The sequence below is a fragment of the Cynocephalus volans genome, chromosome 13, assembly GCF_027409185.1.
Source record: "Cynocephalus volans isolate mCynVol1 chromosome 13, mCynVol1.pri, whole genome shotgun sequence".
Taxonomy (NCBI): domain Eukaryota; kingdom Metazoa; phylum Chordata; class Mammalia; order Dermoptera; family Cynocephalidae; genus Cynocephalus; species Cynocephalus volans.
Genome location: NC_084472.1, coordinates 68,680,215 through 68,701,250, shown reverse-complemented (window position 1 = coordinate 68,701,250; position 21,036 = coordinate 68,680,215). Strand labels below are relative to the sequence as shown.

At 38.6% G+C, this 21,036-nt stretch overlaps 1 protein-coding gene across 1 annotated transcript in view; it reads right to left on the bottom strand.

Annotated features, from left to right (window-relative positions):
- ZNF407 (zinc finger protein 407) overlaps positions 1-21,036 on the bottom strand; it is a 445,122-nt gene that overhangs the window by 405,801 nt on the left and 18,285 nt on the right. The window contains exon 2 of the mRNA XM_063077217.1: positions 2,185-6,940. Coding sequence (XP_062933287.1) covers positions 2,185-6,877 — 4,693 coding nt within the window. The 5' untranslated portion in view covers positions 6,878-6,940. The remainder of the gene's footprint in view (positions 1-2,184; positions 6,941-21,036) is intronic.

The window sequence follows — 21,036 nt, the reverse complement described above, 5'->3', positions numbered from 1 at the left end:
TGAAAACAAAAACAAAAAAAACCCCAAAAAACCACAAACAAAAACAAATGGATAAAAGAAAACATATAGCAAATCACAAAATATGAAAATAGGGGTGGAAGAGTAGCCCTTTTCCGGTTAACCATTAATAACAGTCCCTGCATTACTATTTCATGGACATAAGCAAAGTAGCATAAAAGCAATTCATTTTAAGATGCTCCAAGAAAAAACCTGTATTAAAACCTAGAGACCAACTTCCCCCCAAAAATGGCTTGCAAGATTGAAGTGGAGGACTGGTATTGTGTACTCAGAAACAGTGCACCTGATGGTGCTTCAAAGCACAATAAAAATGTACTTCCTGATAAGACCAACACAAGACATTAAAAAAAAAAAGTATGCTAACTTTTACTAAATGTTACAATCAATGATGTAACTTATATAAGTAGGGTTACTTTGTCACATATTGATAGTTACCTCACTTTCACATCCACATTAACTTGATTTTAAATGCAATTAATACATATAGTCAAGGAAGACTAATGGACTACATTCTGCACTTAACCTGGTGGACATTTTCAAATGGCACAAGTGACCAGTGCAAACCTATTTTGCATTGTAAACGACTAAATAAATCTTAATGGATTAAGAATGATCAGCTATCAACACACAAGGGAAATTAAGTGCTGAAATGCCTACATTGATTATTTTAAATTATTAGCCTTACTCTGTTCTTGAATTTGTATGCTTTTAGTGAGCTTTAACACATTTACAAGACTTATTGACTATAATTACAAGAGAATTCAAGTAATGGACACATCAATTATAAGCAACATGTCTTGACCAGACAGTTGCATAAAGAATTCTAAAAAGAGTTCCATTAGCATCTTCCTCTTAGTTTTATTCAGTTTTATCTGCCTTAAGAGGGCATATTAAGAAAGTACATATTTCCTGCACATGTGAACAAGCCTGATTTCTAAAACAATACCATTTCAGAAAGTGAGCAGCAACAAGGCACTGACAGAGGCACTACTAATGCACAAACAAGTAAGTGTTTGGACTTCTTCCCCAGAAATGGCTCTACTGCATGGAAACACTTGGGATCAAGAGTGCAATGTTTATATTTACTACATTAATCTTATGCAGGTTGCTCTGTTACTTTTTTCAGCAAAAAACTTTTATCTGTCTTTAATCACCCTAAAGTAGTAATAATGCTTCACACTCTTTTGTCTTCCTCCTTGTAACTATGCACTAAGTTCCAAAAACTGCATGAATTTAAAGTATAGCTTCAATAATAAGCCATTATTTAAAAGTACAGTAAAATAAACCTTACAGTTTTAATGAAAATATGTTCATTGAAATGTGAATTTATTATTCAAATCCACTCATAAATTCAACCATGGAGACAGAACTTGTCTAAGCAGAGCACAATGATTTAGAAAAGCTGTCTATTTAAAATAAAGAATGTATGGCAGGTTTATAGAAACAGTGCAGTGAATTTTTACATAAATTTAGAACAGTAGCTTATGCATTTTCCACAAAAAAAAAGGTTTTTTTAAATTTCTATCTATAACTAAACATTAAAATGGTACACTAAAATGGTACACTGATGGTAGACATTAAAATGGTACACAGAAACTAAATCAGATGCTACCTCCATGAAAACCAAATCTCCAGTACATATTAACTTTTTAAAGTGGTGTCTAATTTTGATCCTTGAAGGTGTAGAATCTTGTTGCCTGGGAATTTATGGATACAAAGTATCAGGCAATGAATATTTTTAAACTCCAAAAATTCTAAGAAAATTTTTATTATTCCATTCCTCAAAAGTCACTTAATATATCCTCTGAAAACACCACTTAATACTTTGGAAAACCAAATAATTAGAATTTAGAAACAAATGAAAAGCTGTAAGAGACAGGACTTTAAAGAAGCACCAGAGTGACTAGGCTTTTTGACAAAATTAAAAGAAACTTGTCAACTAAACTGCCTTTGGAATCACTAAAACTTATTTACCCTTAGAAATGCTAAGTGTCAACAATGACTTATTACAGACTTCCAGAGCACCATAGCAGCGAGCTGTGAATTAGGTGGAAGGTCAGCAAGCAGGTGCAAGTAGGGTTCCATATTTGGACAAGGACAAACATCCACACTTTATCATTCCTGTGCACTTTGCAGGTAAACACAGGCTCACTAGAGTCTACATACCTGTATGAGTGCGAATGTGAGCCAGAAATGCCATCGAGTTGCTACTTCGACACATCTTCCCACAATATTTGCAAACATTTCCCTGGTTTTCCTCTCTCTCGCGGTTGATTTGCTCAGTGTCTTCCACTATATACTTATTCACCTCCCGCAGCAATTCCTCATGCTGTCCTTTAATATGTAGAAATAAATTCTGTTCAGAATCAAAGGGCTCTGTACACTTGACACATTTAAAAGTGGCCCCTCCCTCCGGAAGCTCTTCTACACTGGCCTGTTCATTTCTCATATGACCAGCACTAGCCAAATGCTGGTGAAGGTTGCTTTCGGTATAGAATGATTTTCCACACAATAAACAATGAAAGTGTTTCTCTTTTGTAGGATGCTTCATGGCTATGTGAACATTCAGACCACTCAGTCCATCTGCCAAGAAGCCACAATCATCACAACGAATTCGTGTGGATTCGCCAAAGGAACTGCCTTCGGGTTTCTTCTTTTTCACACCTTGAGCACAGTCTTTCAAGGGCAACTCACTAATTCTCACTCCCGTTGCTATCAGGCCCTCTTCAGACTGGTCTCTCAATTCCCCATCTTCAGGGTTCCTTATTCTTATTATGGAAGAATCAAACCGGCCAAAACTGTACATGGCCTGCCCTTTATCATCAATACTGATTATAGTTTCATAAACATCATTACTCTCAACTGTGCTATCAGAAGCTGGGCCATCCTCTTCCAAAATAATTTCAGTTTCATGCTGTGAATTCATCAGTATTTCCTTATTCTCCAAAACGGAATCTTCTTGCACACTTTTCAAATCCTCTGAACTATGTGCATGTCTAACTTTGTTTTGACCACCACAATCCAGACTTAGCTCCTCTCTTGTAATTCTCATCACAACAGGAGTAGTGCTCTCAACTGAATGCTCCCCATCTAGAACTCCAGGACACATGTGTCTGTGAAGTACTTTACCTCCACCCACTCCTGCTGTTCTTCCATGGCTCACACAATGTATGTTTGGATCACCAACATCATTCAACACATCGTGGTTCTTCTTTGCTGTCTCACAATTCAAAACTGAGCTTCCTGAATTTTCATTTCGAAATCTGCTTGGGGAGCCGTAATTAGAGGAAATATTAAGGGCCACCATCTCCTCAGGTTTCATAACTTTGTCCTTGACGAGAGGCTGTTGGAAAGTCTCACAAAAGGAACGATCTTCACTGAAATTAGATTCTTCTTCAGTCTCAATTTCCACAGAGTCAGGAGCACAGAGTACTTTCGGCATATCTAAATTAGTGTTCTCATCTAAAATAGAACAATCAGCAGCATTCCCAGATTTAAGGGTATCAGATGGTTGGTCTGAATTTATCTGAAAATCCTCAGAATTTTGTTGATGCTCCTCTTCGGGTATAATGTTTTTGGATATTTCTGCAGAACCTGCTTCTATGTTAGAAGAGCTGAGATAAGACTGCCTTTTCATTTTGTGTTTGTCTGTTGCTGCATGCCTGGTCATCTCTCGACGAGTCACTGCATAGTAATCACATGCCATGCAGTAAAACTCAAACTCTTTTGTATGCTTTCGTTTTACATGCAGCTCTAGAGAAGCAGAAGAGTGAGCATTAAACTCACAGTGTATACATTTATTGTCACTGTGATCTGTAACATCTCTCTGGGAATGTGCATCCCCCTGTGACAGAAGGTCCTCTGGCTCTAGAGAGATTTGTTCCTTTTTATCAGTAAGATGACTGTTAACTTCCCCATCTACAGAATGAAAAACATTTGCAACTTCGACTTCACCTGAATTTCCATGATGTACTAGTGGCTTTTCTAAAATGGAAGTATCTGACTCAGCTGACTTATTAGCATGTTCATGTGAAATGATCACTGTGGAACTGCTGTTCTTTTTACAGGCTTCAAGATTACCCCCTTCTGGGCCAACAATGATATCCAGACTTTTTTTTCCATTTGCTTCTATTTCTACCCTTCCTTTATGTTTCTTGGTGGCACAATGACGTTCCATATCTCCTTTAGTTACAGTATAATACTTACACACTTTGCATAAATAACTATACTGGTGACTGTGTTTTCGTCTAATGTGAACAGTCAAATTTGTAATACTAGAGGCCAAAAGACCACAGTGTGAACATGTCCGTGAGATGTTACCTTTAGGTCTACCTCTCTTTGGAGTAGTGGTCAAAGCTAATTCATCACCTTTGGTGATAATACCAGACTGTGACAGTTCCTTAGGAGACAGCATGCTCTTCTCAAGATAGGAATGCTCCTGTAATTGCACACCCACATGGCCTTCAATCCTTCCATTTTCGGAAATATTAAACTCTTCTTTTTTATCATTTGCACCTATATATACCCTCTCAATACATTCTTCAAAGCTTAGGCCAATATTATTTTTCTTAGCATTTTCAAGATGTTTGCTTCTCTTAATATGCTTCTCCATTCCTTCTTTGCTCAATGAATAAAGATTACATGCTTTACAAAGAAAGTGATAGTCTTGACCATGCCGAAGCTTTATATGTCTTGTGAGAACAGTGGAAGATCTTGTTTTATAAAAACATTTCTTGCACTGAAACTGAGGCTTACTTGAATGCCTTACTTCACTTCCATGGCTTACCCTGGACTTAACAGGTCCTTCCTGAGCTGTTCTGCCTGACTCATTCACAGAATCGTTTGTGTTTTCTGATTCTAAAGTACTTAAAGGTAAAGTCTGTAAAACCAAATCACTGTTAAATGACTGAGAAGTCTTTGGTTGAGACAATAAACTAACATGCTTCTCGGTTGTTTTGTGTTCTTCCATGTCTTTCTCAGACAAGAAAAACAGATTACAAGGGATGCAAAGAAAATCCATGCTGTGCTTTTCCTTCATGTGGTCTCTAAGATTTATTTCACTCAAGGAAATAAATGAACAACACTGACAACTAAGGACAGAAGCAGGTTGCTGATGCTGGTTATTGTGTAAATGTTCATCTATGTCCCTCCTTGATATACTAGAAAAGTCACAAGTCTGGCAGTAAAATTTCATCTCTCTTGCATGGCACCTTTTTACATGGATTTCCAAATCTGTCCTATTTGTAGCTATTTGACCACAATCTGTACAAGTACACAACATCTGATGGTCAGAAGCTGGCTTCATTGCCAGGGAGTCCAGCTGCATGGAACCCAGGAGATGGGAGTTTCTCTTGTCCTGCTTTGGTTCCTGGGTTTCTGAGGTAGTCATACATAGACTCTGGACATTGCTGCTCATTTCTACACGTTTAGGAGTTGACTCTGCATTGCTGGTTTTCATCTGCATTCTCAAGTGTTTTGTATACATCCTCTGAGTTTCATTTGTGACTCTTTTATTAATTCCTAAAAGATTAAACCTTTTCTTTGCCTGGCCCTTTAAGGTGAAAGTACCACTTCGTCGTCGAAAACTATTACCCAACATTAGAATATTTCGCTCAGGTCTTGGTCTCAGCGCGGTACTGGTAGTGTGTGTTGTCTGTAGGGCATTTTTGGTAGATTCTAATTTATCTAAGAGACCCTCTGTGGTTACTAAGGCTGCTAGCTTTTTCCTCTGGTTTTCAGGATTTTGAGCAATACCTAGGGAAGTAACATTTTCTTCAACAATCTCTAGTTTTTCTGACGAAGTATTCCTGGATGGCATCATTTCAACAAGAAGCTCATTGCTACTACCACTTTGTTTAGAAATGCTTCCTCTGAAATCTTTAAATTTGCTCCCAATATTTCGTAATCCTTTTGAATCACTATTCTTTGCTATCGGTTTAGAAGCTCTTGGTTTTGCTCCAACATTTTTTGTTCCTATGGTACATGGTTTTTTAGGAAAAGGTTGTTTTGTTAAGATCTGTACAAATCCTCCACGAGCAGCAAGATTCTGACGCCGGAGATGTGTTTTGCCAAGATAATGTGCATTCAACAGGTTTTCTTCCACACACTGAAAGCCACAAAGATCACAAGAAAAGACCTTCTGTGGCCCATGTGTCTGTTGGACGTTCACAGGTAGAGCTGAGCTGCTCTCTGCTCTGTGGCTGCAGGGGCAGCAGGTACATTCCTCAGACTGTTGCACATGACCCTCAGCATGTTTTTCCAAATCACAGCAAGAAGAAAACAAATGGCCACACATGCAGCACTTGAGAACTGTGTCTACGTTTCCAATGGTACGACTACCACTAATTTCCTTCAGGGGAAAAGGAGATTCTCCTTCCAGATCAAGGGAAACCATTTCTTGAGCAGACTTGTTTCCAGAGTCTGTTTTCAGAGAAACAGCCTCAATAGTGCTAAAACCGCAAGCAGGGGAGAAGGCATTAGGAGGATGCGTGCCTCCACCTGAGCAGTCATTCAGGAATGCCTCCTTCCCTGTGTCATCCAATAGGTTCCCTACTGCTGTGACCGAGCTCTCAGAAGGTGCTAGTCCAGGAATGCCCTGCTCTCCAGATTTAAGGGTCTCTGCTTCATCTAATTTAATTCGTTTGGAAGCATGTTTATCTCTGTTTTCCTCTACAACACTGTCGAAGTTGGATGATTCTGAAAAACCTCTTTTGCTAGTGGAATTCTCTGAGGGATGTGCTATCACATCAGATACAGGCTCACAATCTTCATTATGGGCCTGTGAAATAGTTCTCAAGTCTTTGGCTGCTTTGTTTATATTTTCATCCTCATCATTCTCAGGTTTATTCTCAGTATCCATCACTAATAATAAAGTGCTGATGATGTTTCTCGTGTCAAAGGTGGCTCACTCAGCACTCATAACCTGTGAAATAAACAAACATGGTATCAAACCTTTGATCATAAAGAAAGACACATATTAGCCTGAAACGAGATGAAAATATATCATTAAATTAGCCTCAATGAAGTGTCGTTTACATTCAGATAAATTTGATCACATATATGTCCTTTATGAAAAGTATGAAATCATATCTTGGAAACATTACATCGTCCCATTGCCAACTCAGGAAGCAATACTATGATACTTTGGTATTTTGATAGAAAAAGTGGTGCCTTTGATAGAAAAAGTGATTCTCTCAATGAGCTCACAGAAAAACTCCATCGTTACAATTCTCTATACCAGAATATTTCAATATACTATGCTTTTGTTTTTGTTTTAACAGAGAAGCTGTCTTTTCAAACCACAGTTTGGTGAACTCCCATGCTGTAAAGCAGAAAAAAAAACAAACTACTGTGATACAAGTCTGGAAGTTAGGCTTTTCTCTCTTTAGCCTCCCCAAAGAAGCTCAAGTCCAAATGTAAGAGAAACACAATTTAAAAACAACTGCTTCATCCTTACCCCTAAAGCAAAAAGCCTCACCATGATTTTTCTAAACACATACCAATTAACAACATATAATCTCATCACATACCACCATTCACGCTCAAGCTCTTTAGCCAATGTAAAGCCCCTCCTATTCCAGTTGTCAATCACTAATTGCCTCATCTACCAGTCATTTTATGTTGTCTGAAGGTTAATGGCAAAGGGAAATGTCAGTGGTAGAGTAGAATTAGTGGAGTAAATTTTGAGGAAAAAAAAGAATTTTATTGAATAAAATGGTTTAAAATCAATAATATTGATTTTATTTTTCATTATGCTATTTAATTCAATTAAAACATATCATTTTCCATTTACTTTACGCCATGATTGGAATTTTCAGCCAAATGCCGTTTAATTTGATGTTAATGAAAAGTCATCAATGTATACGGCCTCAAAGCTAATAACAGCTATTTTTAACTTTTTTAACTGTTTTTTCCATAACAATGACAAATCAAAGGAAGCCTGCTGCTTTGACTCCGCTAAAAGTAGGGAATGTATACATATATATGTATATATATGTATGATATGACACCAAAAGCAAAAATAACAGAAGAAAAAAATAAGGTAAACTGAACTTCATCAAAATTAAAACCTTCGGGCCGACCCCATGGCTCACTCGGGAGGGTGCAGCACTGGGAGCGCAGGGGCGCTCCCGCCGCGGGTCCGGATCCTATATAGGGATGGCCAGTGCGCTCACTGACTGAGCGCGGTGCGAACGACACCAAGCCAAGGGTTGCCATCCCCTTACCAGTCACAACAAAGAAAAAAAAAAATTAAAACCTTCAAAGAACACTATGCTTCAAAGGCCACCATACCACAGAATGGGAAAAATATTTTGCAAATCATATATCTGATAAGAGACTTGCATCTAGAATATATAAAGAAATTTTGCAGCTGAATAATAAAAAAAAATTTTAAATGAACAGAGAATCTGAATAAACATTTCTCTAAGGAAAATACGCAAGTGGCCAAAGAGCACATGAAAAGATACATCATTAGTCACTAGAGAAATGCAAATCAAAACCATGAGATACCACTTCAAACCCACTAGGAAAGGTATAACCAAAAAGCCCGATAACAGGCATTGGCGAGGGTATGGAGAAACTGGAACCCTCATGTTCTGCTAGTGGGAACATAAGATGGTGCAGCCGCTCTGAAACAGTCTGCCAGTTCTTCAAATGAAAAAACATGGAGCTGCCATAAAGCCCAGCAATTCCACTCCTAGGTATATATACTCAAGAGAAATAAAAACATATATCCACACAAAAACTGGCACACAAATGTTTATAGCAGTACTATTCATGACAGCCAAAAAGCTTCAGAATGTGTTGGGGGGGGTGACGAGGGACTCAGCCACCCCCCCACTCCAAAGTCCGCATCCAGCCCAGCCACAACCAAACCGCTGCCAGAAGTTCCCTGGGCTCCCCTGCAGGAATGAGGGGGGTGCTGCGGGCCTCAACCATGTCCTCCCTTTCTCCTCCTCCTCTTTCTACTCTTCACCTCCCCCGCAACTGCTCCACAACATCTTAGAATGTAAAAATAATAATAATAAATAAATTTTTTTTTTTTTTTTTTTTGTCGTTTTTTCGTGACCGGCACTCAGCCAGTGAGTGCACCGGTCAGTCCTATATAGGATCCGAACCCGCGGTGGGAGCGTCGCCGTGCTGCCAGCGCAGCACTCTACCAAGTGCGCCACGGGCTCGGCCCATAAATAAATTTTTTTAAAAAAGAATGTGTTCCAGAAAATATAAATTATATAAGAGATTAGTAGGTGCTTTTTGGGGAAAAATATCCCTGGTCAAGTAAGTTTAGAAAACTCTGGCCCGAACAAAGTTTTCTTTACCACAGGATTTCTCAGCACATAATCATTTCTCATCCTTATTTCATTACAGAGCCCTTTGTTTATAAAGAATCAAGAGACTGGTGCTCCAAGGGACCCTTTAGAAAATGCTCGTTTAGATAAAACATTGGTTTTGTTATTCACATTTGCAATAGAAGAGTAAAAGAAGGAAAGGAAATAAGAATGAAAGAATCATACATCCCTTCCAAAACTTTCACTTAGGGCCCATGATATGCCAAGTATTCTTGGTTTTAGATGCTGGACACACAGCAACACCACCACAAAATCTCTGTCCTCCGAGAGCTTACACTGGAATAAGGGAGACAAGAGACAATATATTTTTAAAAACAGACATATTGTCCAATCCAGGACAGCCACTTCTTGTCAAGAGGGAGTCACAGAGACTGGATTTACTCTCATGCCTGAAAAAACTAAAAAAAAAGAGAGAGAAAGAGAAAATCTATGAAGCAACAGTACAAGAGTGCACATCAGGCACCAAAGGACAGTGATCCCTGAGAGAAACCAGGTGAGCCCCAGTTTGCTCCCTAGAGAAATTACCCGGGCCACAGCCCAAACAGGGGGAGCTGAGTTGAGCAGCAAAGCAAGGAGAGGAGAGAGGTGTAAATAAAGAGAAGCCAAGAGATGTGCAGAGGGCCCCTGCCACATACCCCTGACAGAAACCAGAGCTCTGCCATCTTTCCAGAAAGATGTCTCACACCACTTCACAGTCAGTCCCTGGCAACCCACCCACACATGCACCTCTCACCAGCAACCACGATTCAGAATTCTTCCACCACAGATTCATTTTGCCTGTTCTAGAAGTTCATACAAATGGGATCATGCAATATGTTTTGTGGGTGCAAAGGGGTCTGGCTTCTTCTGCTCAGCATGATGCTTGTGTTGCATGTGTCAGAAGTGTGTTCCATTCCACTGCTGAGTAGTATTACACTGTAGATAGAGATATAACACAATTCTGCTGATGGACACCTGAGCTGTTTGCTGTTGTTGCTGTTATGATTAAGCCACTATGAATATTCTTGTACACATTTTACAAACAAAAAAATTCATTTCTTTTGTGTGAATACCAGAAGTGGCATTACCGGGTTACAGGGTAGATTCATGTCTTACCTTTATGGGAAACTGCTTGGCTAGTTTTCAAAGCAGTTGGACTGATTCACATTTCCACGAGCAATACATAGGTATTTTGGCTGATCCACATCTTCATCAACGTCTGATGTCAGTCTTTCAAATTTCAGTCACTCTAAGTGAGTGTACATGGTTTTAATGTGCATTTCCCTGGTGACTAGTTGCAGTGCTGGATGTCTTCTTACGCGCTTTTTTAGCCTCTTACTTCTCGATTCAGTTGTTCAGTTTCTTATTGAGCTACTTACATATTCTGGATATAAATCTTTTGTCAAATAGGTGTTTTGCAAATATTTTCTCCTTTTTCATTTTATTAATGATGTCTTTGATAAATAGAAGCTTTAAATTTTGATGAAATCAAAGTTTTTCCTGTTTTTCTTATGTATGTGTCTAGTGTATTTTCTGTTTCTCCACGCTAGAATGTAAGGGCATGGTTTATTTTATCCACCCATGTATCCCAAGAGCCTAGAAAAGTTCCAAGCACTTACAAGGTTCCATATATTTACATGTAAATAAATATATAAGTATTTACAGACAAAATAAAAAATGTCTGACATACATTTTCAAAGTAGTCCAGGAGAGGACCACAGTGAAGTACATGCAGATAAGGATTAAATCTGAGTGGCAGGTACATGCAGATTCATTACACAGCTATCCCATTAAATTTTCCATATGTTTTCCCATGTATATGTTTGAAAATATCTGTAATAGAAGTTCTTTTTAAAAACATTTCAGTGCTTAGTCTAAAACGGTGTGACTCCTTTCCTTTTGATGCGAAGTCTAACCATCCCTTACCCTACAAACACTGCTATAGCACATGACTATGTCACCTTCACTATGGGCACCAGCAGGAGTTGCATCTTCAGAAGTATAAGCAGAGATCACACAAACACGATCTTATTTAGGGAAGACCCACATGCACACATCTGTTCAGAACGAATGCTCCACTGAGGGTATCTGACTCATATTTTTAGAGCCAAAAGAACAACAACTGTATTAATATGCAGAAGCCAAATAAAGAAACCTTTTATTATCTTCCATATGGCTCCAAGAACTCTAAAAAAAAAAGGAAAAATGTGTCTACATTTGCTACTTCACAATTGATTGTTTAAATTAATGAAATATACATCTCATTATATCAAGAAATAACAAACATTCAACAAATCTATATTGAGTGCCTTCCATATGAAAGGAACTATAGGGCCAGCCCCGTGGCACACTCGGGAGAGTACAGCGCTTGGGAGCGCAGCGGCGCTCCCGCCGCGGGTTCGGATCCTATATAGGAATGGCCGGTGCGCTCAATGGCTGAGTGCAGTGCGGGCGACACCAAGCCAAGGGTTGCGATCCCCTTACAGGTCACAAAAAAAAAAAAATGAAAGGAACTATAAGTGCTACAAACACATTATCCATCATGATAATATTCTATTGGGAGCTAAAGACATATATGCCAATGAACTATAATACAAGGCCATATATGATGATGTGTGTGGTATAACTAAGATCTACAACAGTACAACTGAGCAAGAAATCATACTTCAAAGTAGAATATCTGACTAAGATAGCAAAAATATCACTTGAGCTAAAACTTGAGGAAACTAAAACCGTTTTTTCCTTTTGTCGAGGGAGTAGGCAGGAACATATAAACATCTTAAGGAGAAGGCAGGGATCTGGCAAAGCCATAAAATGGGGCCGGCCCGTGGCTCACTCGGTAGAGTGCGGTGCTGATAACACCAAGGCCCCGGGTTCGGATCCCATATACGGATGGCCGGTTCGCTCACTGGCTGAGCGTGGTGCTGACAAAGCCATAAAATGAACACAATGAGCCCATGAGACAACTCGATAGTCCAGAGGGCCACAGCACTGGCTTTCTGCCACTCTATAACTTATAAAACAGGCAGCTCATCAACCAGGCCCAGATCACAGAGACACCGATGTAAGAATTGGATTTTATTCAGTAGTGTCAATGGGGAGTCACCAACACACAGCACCGTTTAGGAAATTTTTCAAGATGCAAGACAGAAAAAGTAGACAAAGTCTAGAGGCAGAAAGAGCTCACTGTAATTAAGTTATAGGGACCAGAACTACAATGATGTCCATAAGCAGGAGCAACAAGCAGTTTAATAAGTATCTTAAAGTGATCTAAAGGGATTAAACATAAATTTTAGGACAAGTACCATGTTACCAATGGAGACATGGGTGAGTCCTTTTTAAAGAAGAATTCCAAAAATCAACTGATTGGGACAGAGTTCAAGGCCTCATTTTTCTGAGGCAGATTTTATTCATTCACTCAACAAACACTGAAAGCTTATCATGTACCAGAAAGTACCTCTGTTTCTCTCAGGAACAAAGCAAAACAACAAAATAGGCAAGAAACTCACTGCCAACTCTCAGAGTAAGGCACAATCTCCTTTTTTTCTAAAAGTACTAGTACTTGTAATCCAGGGGAGAAATAAAATGCATCTCAGATTTCTTCCCACAGTAAAGTTTCAAAATTGAGAAGACCTAGCAGGTACCTAGACTAAAATAATGAGATGTATTATTAAACATAATCTTCTTGAAACATTATTTTTCCTACACAAAATCATCAATTCCCATTCAACACATATCCTCACTGTGCCACAAAGATTCCTAAATATGCAATTCCATTTATAAGCACCTATCTTATCCAAATCCTCAAGTAGTTGTTCCTTGACTGAAAAAATAAGTTACATGTAATTTTATCAACTATCATCACTTTTACCTATAAATTATTAACTCACCCAGAAAATGTCTCAAAAATAAGTCCCTGTTCTAAGTGAAACAGTTCTCTGCTATGGCTTAAAAAGGAAAAAACCTTTCAAGAAAGAAATCAAAACACCTACTTTTTGAGAACAATAATATAACAAATCAGTAGCAGCCTTCTGATGACACCTGGTGGCCACTTCTCACAGGAAGTTTCTTTAAGCACTTAAAGAAAGCATTTCAGGAAGTATTAGAGAAACTTAACTATTCAACCATCTCATATGCTAGCTGCACTACAGGCAGTATGCATGAAATTTCTCCCTTCACGTTCATCTTTTTTGCTCTACTTTTCACTCACTGAATCTCATCTTCACTTTTCTCTTTGTGCCTCTTCTCCTCTCTCAGGAGCACACGTGAAGTAAGTGCAGCTATGGCTCTTCCTATGACTCACACATACCCACAGATGCACACTCTCACTGGTGTGAGGAGGCCACACAAGAACCCATCTCATCCCTGTCTCCTGTACCAACTAATCTCATCCTTCAGCCTTCCTAGACTTACCCAAACTAGTGGTGCAGGCAGTGGGAACTTAGGAACTGTTGTTACCAGGCCCACAGTAATATTAACAGGGGCACACGTGTGCACCATGGCAGGTGTGCACACACACAAATAAAAATGCCTAACATCTTTGCCCTTTCCCTTTGGGGAATTCAAAAAGAATGAACTCCAGAAGTTACTGCGATTCTACAACAGGGATTCTCGCCTCCTAGAAGGAGAAAGCAGGACAGGGAGAACACCTCCAAGTCTACTGTGGGCCGAGCAAGAGCAAGACAAGAACACAGGGAAGTTAGCAGACTACTCATATCCCTCTCCTAATCTACCATTTTCAACTGCACTTTCTACTGAAAATATATGTCTTACCATTGTACTATTACCTAATTTAATAAAGTGCCACCAAGTCCATACATAAAGACACTGCAATATCAGTTGTAGTTACAAAACACCATGCGAATAATCTAAGGGTTACCCAAAGGTGCTGTACTCCACCTTCCCCCACCAGTCTTCTCCCATCAGAAGCATCAATTTGCAACAGAGACCACAAAACAAACTATCTGATCCTACAAAAAAAAAATTACTCTTCCCTAAAAATGTTTACAATTGCAAGGTGAATAAACTCTTCCATGACAAGAGTACATTTAACATCCTTACCTTAAAAAAACCATTTAGATAACACCAGAGGCAATTTTGCCATAAATGGATATGTAAGTGTCTGGTTTATTCACAACAGGACTGGCTCATGAACACTAAAGTCCATTAAACCCATCTCCTCACTGTCCTGAGAACAGGCTGTAACGCATTCCTAAATTATAAGTTTGTAAAGTTGTTTATTTCTCTACCAGGAAAATGCCTGTGGTTGTTTAAAATGAGTATACAAATTATTTGACATTCCCTTCAAAGGGTGGAACTTAATTCCCATCCTCTTGAGTGTGGGCTAGACTTAGTGACCTGCTTACCAAGGACAGGAAATAGTGGAAGTGAGGATGTTCCACTCGGGAGCCCAAGTCCTGAGAGGCACTGTGCTTCCTGCTCACCTTTCCCTAGGACCACTCCACCCATGGGTAGCCAGCACCACGAAGGGAGGGCACTGAGGCAGCCTGTGGGGAAGCATGTGGGGTGGGGAACTGAGGCCTCCTGCCCAGAGCCAGAGAGGAACCAGGGGCTCCTGCCAACCGCCAGGGAGTGAGCAGTCTCAATATCAGATCCTCCAGCCCTGAGTTAAGCCTTTAGATGACAGCAGCCCCTACAAGATCCAGACCGTAGCTCCCACAAGATCCAGACCTGCAGCCAGAACCATGCAAGTAAGCCACTCCCAAATTCCTAACCCACAGAAACTGTAAGATAATAAAGCATGTAGCTTTAAGCCACTACGTTTTGACATAATTTGTTATGTAGCAACAGATAAATAATATAATGCCCTTCTCTCTTCTTTCCACCTTGTCAAGGATATGCCTCAAGTTCACACTTCCTTTATATATACTTCATATGTATTTTCCTTTTCTCTATGTCCCAACCCGTGACAAGAACCTTCTGTACTAGCACGATAATATTAAAGCACACAGGAGGTCAAGAAATGTTAGCTGAAGTACACTGTCTATATGAAATGCATATCAGGGACAGGATTCCTATCAAACTTCTTACATTAGAACTTTAATAAAATGACATATACATTTATATGTCTTCCACTACCAATACCAGTTCTAATACAGCTTACAATGAAAAACGGATATAAGTAAATCAAGGGTTATGAAAGAACTAACAAATAACATGAGGTGGAGCAAGTTTTAAATTGAGATCTGTATGGAATAAAATAAACATCTTAACGTTTCCTGAAAAAATCTGCTCGTTTTGGATGAAAGCATTCAGTCGTATACACCCCTAGAATATTTAGCAAGGGGCTTGCCTGAGACGTAACAGTAGTCATGTGTTCTTTCCCAGTGAGGCTGGGAAATTTTAGCAGCCTGCATTTATAATATCCCCAAACCTGATGAGGAAGCCCATGCAGTAAACACATGTAGAGCCACAGCTCATTGGGACTGAACAAGTAACAACTCTTCGGCCACTTATGCTACATACCTCACTTGCCTTCACCTAGCAGGAGGTCATTCAAGCTTAGGAGATGTAGGGGCCTGTGGTCACAGAATCTGGACCTGAGCAAGTCCCACCTCCAAAGCATCCCACATGCCAGGTCTAGCTTGGTCCCCAAAAAAAGAACCTTCTCCAGCCAGAGTCCAAGGACATCTTGAGGACAAGCAAGCTAGAACTATGTACTCTCAAGCCCAAGAAGTCAGAGTAAAGTAAAATTCTCACTCAAGTCATAATAGAATATTGTTTCTATTCCAGAGGGCACCTATTTTATATTTCAAATATCCAATTCAATTTTGCCTACAAGTTAAAAATTAAAATATTTGCTTAGTGCTTAAATGAGAGCTAAAACAATCACTATAACACCATACCAACAGGGATCAAGCCAAGATGACCAAAAACAAATAAGTAGACCATCATGCCCTTCATTATCAAAGATTCCCGCCTTTCCAACACTATTTATGAAGATGTGTTAATAGCAACATGTAGCAACAAATCATATGACAAAAATAAACTATAAAATTACCTCAGCCATCTTACTTGGCAATTTCTTTTTTTAAAACCTTCTTCCACTTCAAGTACTGTTTTCCAAATACATTAAATTGATAATTTTATGACAACCTTATATCAACCTTCTCTGATATATCTTTTGTAGTCAGAAAGATTAACATGAAAAGTTAAAATTTAATATATATCCTTTCAAAAAGTATTTTTAAAACAAATGCTTTTTTAGTATTTCCTTTAAAAAGGAAGTTCCTATTGCAATAAGAAAAAAGGAAACAAGAGAAAGGACTGAAGACTCTGAGTAAAGTAGAAAATGAAAAAATTCAATGTCATTAAAAGCAGACACCTATGATCGTTTGTATCTTATGCCATTTGAAAAGGTTGTTTTATTATCAGTGTAACTAATCGGAATGAAACCATCTCTTACAACTAAAGACATTATAATGAATTTTCTTTACAGCTACAGAGAAATGGGATTTGCTGTTTCACATCAAATAGAACAGGCTGTATAAATTCTTCTATTTATTGTAAAATATAATTTCATCTATAAAATCAGTCATGAAATATTAAAACTGAAACAACAGAATTTACATCCTTTACTTAATTTAGTTTAAACGGTCTATTCACTAAAAAAAGAGGGAGGAAGGTTATATGTGATAGAGCTCCTCCTTTCTCATTAAGTGTTTCCATTAGACCCTTTATTTTCAAGAATTTATAATGCAGCCATAAAAAAAGCATTCCATGATAAAGTTACTATATGTTCCTTAAATTTTCCTTTCATCTTTTTCAAAAGGCAGGAGAATGAAGCATATAACGTATGAATGCCGAGGCAAGCAAAGAGAAGAATTAGGAGAATAAAATTAAAGAAACACATAATATATTTACACTGAAAACTTCAAACATTAGTGAAAAAGAACAATAAGCTGCAAGTAAGGAGGCCGTGGCTTCCATCCCGATTGTACCAAGAACAAGCTGTAGGACACATGGCAACTCGTCACTTTTCTGAGCCTCAGTTTTCTTGTTTGTAAAGCGAGAAGGAAGGACTAAGATTCCTAAATTCCGTAAGAAAATCCCTCACTGATATAAAGGAGCTGTTGAACACTCAAAGAGTAGAAAAGGTATTCTTAATTATTTATTTGTTTTTAGTTCCAGCAGGAAGAATAGGAAGAAAAAGAGTATTTCCAAAATGTAAATGGGGGGGAAATATAACTTTACAAAAAAGCTAACGACATGTTCCACACTGTTCTTGCTTAGGTGGATTCGTCAGGTCCACTTAGGAGAGATGGAACACAAGGGCTAATCAAAGAACTGCAGGGATAAAAAGACTAAAACTACTAATTTTAGAAGAAATCTGGAAAACACTGTAATTCCAATGTCAATAAGCTAACACGCTATATAAAACTATCAAGCCTCAAGACATCTGTAATATACATTATTAGGTATCGAAGATCTGAGTGTTAAGAAAGTATATTTAAAAAGGAGAAAAACTTCGCTATTAAATTTTAAAAATGGATATAGTTCTACCCAAGTCCATTTATATAATAAGGTTAACAGTATTTTTTCCCTTGAGTGGTGAAATTATAGGTAATTTTTTTCTCCTCTTCCTGGCACTTTTCTATACTTTCCAAAATCTATTACTTGTAGGGAAAGGTGACTGAGTGGGAAACTTAAAAAAAAAAATCTCTATACACTGTTGAAGTAATGGAAAATGACAGCTACTCTCAAGAAAAAAAAGACAAAGTCCTTAAATGAAAATACATTTATGATTTAAGTCCTGGGACTAAACTCAGAATCAAAGTACCACAAATAAAAGGAAAGCCAGAAGGTGACTCATTACTATGACAGTCAGAGATGCTTGGAGTCTAATTTTGGGCAAACGCAGGGACACTAAGTTACCTGTGGCTGACTGAACCTCACATTAAATACTCAATCAAGCATGAGGGAAGGAGGACCAGTAACAATGAGCACACCCCGCATGCAGATCTTGGTCTTTAATTCTGAAAGGAAGGAACCTGAGGTCCTTGAGAAATAGTTGATTCTAGGGCTGGGGCAAGGTAGGTACAAGATGAGGCTGGAGCACCGAATTACATCAGAAAGAATGGAAATGCTAAAAACAAACAAAAAAAAAGAAAAGAAAAAGTCCCAAAGACACAGCAGCCAGCTTAAAGGGGCTTCCACCAGCCAAATCTGGAACAATCTGAACACCAAAATAATTTGTACCATTAAACCATTAAAAGTAGGAGTGAATAAGCTAATTCAATGATTAAATGACAGATTAGACAGACAGAAAGACAGACAGATGGCAAGGAGGGGCAAAGGGATGGCTCTGTTTACAGCAGAATGCTATGCTGAGGGCCAAGTGGGAAATATGGAGAGAGTGTTGGAGATAGAAAATCATATTGGCGATGATTACACTGCCAAGAATCACCAATGGATGCTAAATCTAGGGGGCATATTTTTGATATGGAGCAGAATGTCTGTATGGTATTAAAACATCTCCCCACAAACTGCTTATTAGTAGCAATGGAAGAAAAAACAACTCAGTAATTGTACAGTGGATAAACTGGCAACACCTTGCCTGGGCCTGGGTGATCAAAACCAAAATCCTCGATGAAGGGCTGACAGACGTGGTGTGCCCCCAGGTGACAGACGTGGTGAAACCCTGAGAAGGACACAACATCACCTATGCATTTATTGCAGCTGAGAATGCAACACCTCCAGCTAATCAAGAGCAAACAGCAAACAAACACAAAATGAGGAATGTTTTATTTGAAGAAAGAAAAGAAAAAGGTGGGGAAGACTGCATTCTTCAAAAATGTCAGTGTCATAAAAGACAAAGAAAGGCTATGGAAATGCTTCAGATTTAAGGAGGCTAAAGAGACATGACAACTAAATGCAATACCTGTTCTCAGACTGGATCCTATGCTGGCAGGCAAAAAAAAAAAAAAAAAAAATGCTTTTAATGACATTTTAGGTCAACTGACAAAAAGTACCAATGTAAATTTATAAAACAGTACTACTGTCATGTGAGAGAATATCCCTGTTCTTAGAAGATATAAGCTGAGTGCTCATGGGTAAAGGGTAATGGTGTATTTAACTTACTCTCAAATGGTTCAGGAAAAAATGAAAAGTGGGTATGTGTGCATGGATGTATGTGTACATGTAGACGTGTGCATGGATGTGTGTATGCGTGCGGGTGTGTGTGTGCACACAGACATGCACATGGATGTGTGTGAGTGCATAGACGTGTGCATGGATGTGTGTGTGTGCGTAGACATGCACATGGTGTGTGTGTGTGTAGATATGTGCATGGATGTGTGTGTGTACACGTAGACATGCACATGGATGTGTGTGTACGTGTAGACATGCGCATGGATGTGTGTGTACATGTAGATGTGTGTGTGTGTGCGCAATAGTGTGTGTACATGAGAGAGCAAGAGTGAGAGGAAATGATAAAGCGAATGGGGGAGAATGATAATAGATGAATTAGCATAAAGATTAGACAGATATTCTAGAAAATTTTTCTAGTTTTATTTTCACATTTTTTAATAAGTTTAAAATCATATCCAAATAAAAAGTAAAAAATAAAGGAATGGGGGTGTAGGCGGGTGTTGTGCATATGGCTTACAAAGACCTCTGCAACAACTCTGGAATGGTCAAAAGACTATAAAATTCCTGAAAAATGACAAAGGCTTTCTCAGACCTGACAAAAACCCTTACTCCACAAAATTGTTACTGGTCTTCATGACTTCCAAGAATCCAAAAGGCTTTAACTCCAATGAAGGTCTACTGCAAATTATATCCTCCCTAGCACAGCTGTGTCTCTGACTAAGAAGTTTCAAACTACTCTGCCATTTCAAAATAACTGTTTGGAATCTCTCTGTTAATTCCTGTCATTGTGGTTCCCACACCAGCCTTAAAACAGAGTCTGAGGAGACACCAATGCAAACAGAATGTTGCACACGAAAGGACTGTGAGGGGTTTTTTCCTATTACTGGCAAAGCTGACTAATGTGTGCTGAATTTGATAAAAATTCAATGCTATCAATTAGCCATCTACAAAAGATATACATTCCTCCTGTCCAAAGCAAGAGGATACAAGACAGCACACGGGATTTACCAGCAAAGGCATGAGATGCTAACATGTCATTACAAAAGCACTGTTCCATCTTCTGTACTCCTCGCACCCACACTTCACTAAAGGCTGTCAGTATCCAGTCGAACTCTCAGTACTCAGAGCAGTCCTGCAACCACACACATCTCCAGATTCTTTGCTCACCTCAATGTTTGCTCTATAACCATCATGCTGTTCATTACCGAATGCTATCATTTTTCTGAAACTTTTCTCAATCCTCTTTCCCTTAGTTTTTGCCCAGCAAAACTACATTTCCATTTTCATTTTTCCCTCTGAATTTCCCTTCTGAACTCCCTTTTCCTGCTGTTCACTAAGCCTATGTCTGTTTCTCACATCTCACTCTCAATTAATACAAATGAGACGAGAGCAGATAATGCCAAACTTTAGTCATCACTCTATTTTAACACACTTCTATTTTACTTCACCTGGTACAAATTACTAAAATAAACTCTGAAATTCTACCACCTTTCCTTTATTTACCTTGCCTGCTTTTATTTATCCTGCCTGCTGGTATAGGATGTTAATGAATTCAAAAAAAAAAAACAAATTAGATATG